Below are 3,260 nucleotides of genomic sequence, written 5' to 3'. Positions count from 1 at the left end.
TGGCCAACCAAACACTAACCCTGGGTTGAAGTGTGTTCATGTTAAGATGGCCAAACAGTATCTTTACCATGATTAAGCTACTATGGTTTTTAAAAGGTAACTTATACTTGTGAAATTAATAGAAAATATTTCAATAGAAATATATATAAGTATATATAATGTGTGTGTGTGTGTATTTACATTATATTGAAAAGTAAACCTTATCATGGTTTTACTACAGAGAAAGTTATTCCTGTTGAACATCAACACAAGGCTCATTAGTGGCTCATTATTCAACTCTTTTGTCTCTCAGCTGTCAATCACTGATTATTCAGGAGCTTTCCCGCCTCCATGCATACAGCCTTTCCCAAGCAAAAGTGTCTTAGAAATTGTAAATCAATATCTTGCTTTATGTGATTGAGTAGGCCATATGATTTTCACATCATTTTGAAGAAAAAACTCTAGACTACTAGATCCAGTTTGGAAAGTCTTGGGAAAACATGTTTAGAATGAGTTTTGTGGTGTTATATCAGTGACTTAAAAATTTTGCTTTTTCAAAAACCACGCATAAACATTTTTCTCTCAAAAATACAAACATGTACATACATGTTGATTATATGATATTGTAGCCCAGTTTGTGATGAACACAGTGTTATGAGACTTTTGCCATTAATATGTTTTTAAGCAACTGAAAAAAGCACAAATGTCAGTGCATGTCAAAACTTCCCAAGGGCCCTAAAAACCCCTTAGATCCCAGAGGGTTAATATAACTTAGTGTAAATCTTGTTAAAAGTTAGTTACATGTGGTGGCTGTGCTTCAGCCTTCAACCCCGGTAAGTGAACAGCAATATGAACGTGATTTTATGATGTTAATGATAAGCATAACCCAGATAGCACACGTACGTCGCGGAGACGTCTGCTAAATATCGCTTCATCTTCTGTAGATCGGCTGCGAACATTGAAAAGTAAGACGTCTGCAACATCTCTGCAAGACGTCTTGGCGATGTCTTGAAACATTCGAAATTTTTACGAGCTGCATGCATCTTCTGGAGATCTTGAATCCGAGCAAACGCAGACGAATCAGCTGACCTCAATGCTCAACTCATTTCTGTTATGGTTTGAAGGATGTGTAGATGAACCCAAATGCAGACAACAAGGGGTTAACTAAGGATATTTATTAAAGAATTAAACAGAAAACAAAACCCACGAGGGGGCAAAACAACATAAACAAGATACTAGACAGGGGAAGTGAACACTAAACAAGACTAGACTATAACTACACTTAACAGGGTACACTTAACAATAAACCTGACAAAACACTTGATATATAAAACACTAAACTAGACTTGACTTTCGGACAGAGTACTCACAGGTATTTGGAACACAGAAACAATGCACAAGCACAGGACAATGAATACAAGAGGATTAAATAGGGTAACAAATCAAGAGGGGAACAGGTGATATAAATCAAACAATAATGAGGAGGATGACAAGGGAGCGGGGTAAAAGAGACAAGACACTGGGAACACGTGGTCCAGTAAATCAATACTAAGACCACGTGAACCCACACAAAACATGGGTCTGTCATGATTCTGCCACAAGACTAGATTAAATAAAGGACAAGATGGCAGAACCATGACAGAATCCCCCCCTAAAGGAGCGGCTTCCAGACGCTCCCCAGGGGAACACTAGACACATGACGAGACAGACTGACAGATAGACAGACACCAAGAAAACATGACAAATATACACAGGGGCAGACAAGATAAAATTACAAGAGGGTTAGGGTGACATAACAAAAACAACAAACAAGGGAGGGGGGGCGGAGGCAAAACAGAGTTCACAAAAGGAAGTCCAGGTAGGGTGGAGCTGGGTGGGCAAGGGGTCTTGGGTTCAGGGGTGGTGGAGGACTTAGGACGAGGAGTCCGGGCAGGCTTGGTGGGAAGCTTGGAGGCAACAGGCTTGGTTGGGGATGCAGGCTGGGAAACGGGAACAAAAGGAGGCAAGGTAGGGTTCCAGGGCGTGGTAGGGGTAGACAAGGGAGCAGATGGGGGCGAGCCAGGACTCACAGGGTAGGGGAGAGAGTTCAGGGAGGACATGGAGACAGTAACAGGGGAACAGGCAGACAAACTGGATGACAGTGCCGGGGAGAAAGCAACTGAAGAAGCCGGAGAGACAGGGGGCGCTGCGTCCGGCAGCGGAGACGAGACAGGAACAGAGACAGGGGGCGCTGCGTCCGGCAGCGGAGACGAGACAGGAACAGAGACAGGGGGCGCTGCGTCCGGCAGCGGAGACGAGACAGTGACAGGGGGCGCTGCGTCCGGCAGCGGAGACGAGACAGTGACAGGGGGCGCTGCGTCCGGCAGCGGAGACGAGACAGTGACAGGGGGCGCTGCGTCCGGCAGCGGAGACAAGACAGTGACAGGGGGCGCTGCGTCCGGCAGCGGAGACAAGACAGTGACAGGGGGCGCTGCGTCCGGCAGCGGAGACAAGACAGTGACAGGGGGCGCTGCGTCCGGCAGCGGAAACGAGACCGGGACAGTGTCAGTGACAGGGGGCGCTGCGTCCGGCAGCGCAGACGAGACAGGGACCGTGACTGGGGGCGCTGCGTCCGGCAGCGCAGACGAGACAGGGACCGTGACAGGGGGCGCTGCGTCCGGCAGCGCAGACGAGACAGGGACCGTGACAGGGGGCGCTGCGTCCGGCAGCGCAGACGAGACAGGGACCGTGACAGGGGGCGCTGCGTCCGGCAGCGGAGACGAGACAGGGACCGTGACAGGGGGCGCTGCGTCCGGCAGCGGAGACGAGACAGGGACCGTGACAGGGGGCGCTGCGACGGGCTGCGCAGACGGCAGGGGCTGCAGCGGTGGCTGCGCAGACGGCAGGGGCTGCAGCGGTGGCTGCGCAGACGGCAGGGGCTGCAGCGGTGGCTGCGCAGACGGCAGGGGCTGCAGCGGTGGCTGCGCAGACGGCAGGGGCTGCAGCGGTGGCTGCGCAGACGGCAGGGGCTGCAGCGGTGGCTGCGCAGACGGCAGGGGCTGCAGCGGTGGCTGCGCAGACGGCAGGGGCTGCAGCGGTGGCTGCGCAGACGGCATGGGCTGCAGCGGTGGCTGCGCAGACGGCAGGGGCTGCAGCGGTGGCTGCGCAAGCTGAGGGTCCACAACCGCTCTCCTCCTCCTCCTCTTCTTGCGCGGACGTGGCGCAGATGCTGTGGCAGGTGAGGTGAGGACAGTGGTGGGGGCAGCCGGCTCCGAAAGGACCCCTCGGACGGCGACTCCCAT

The 3,260-nt window shown here is 52.0% G+C and overlaps 1 protein-coding gene across 1 annotated transcript; it reads right to left on the bottom strand.

Annotated features, from left to right (window-relative positions):
• Positions 1 to 1,228: 1,228 nt before the first annotated feature.
• LOC141282937 (uncharacterized) lies at positions 1,229 to 3,260 on the bottom strand. Its single transcript, XM_073816129.1, has one exon. It carries the CDS (start codon positions 3,258 to 3,260, stop codon positions 1,668 to 1,670), a length of 1,593 nt encoding a protein of 530 aa, XP_073672230.1. The 3' UTR covers positions 1,229 to 1,667.

Source organism: Paramisgurnus dabryanus, chromosome 10 (assembly GCF_030506205.2).
Source record: "Paramisgurnus dabryanus chromosome 10, PD_genome_1.1, whole genome shotgun sequence".
Classification (NCBI taxonomy): Eukaryota; Metazoa; Chordata; class Actinopteri; order Cypriniformes; family Cobitidae; genus Paramisgurnus; species Paramisgurnus dabryanus.
Note: the sequence above shows the minus strand (reverse complement) of the source record. Positions and strands in the feature narration are given on the sequence as shown.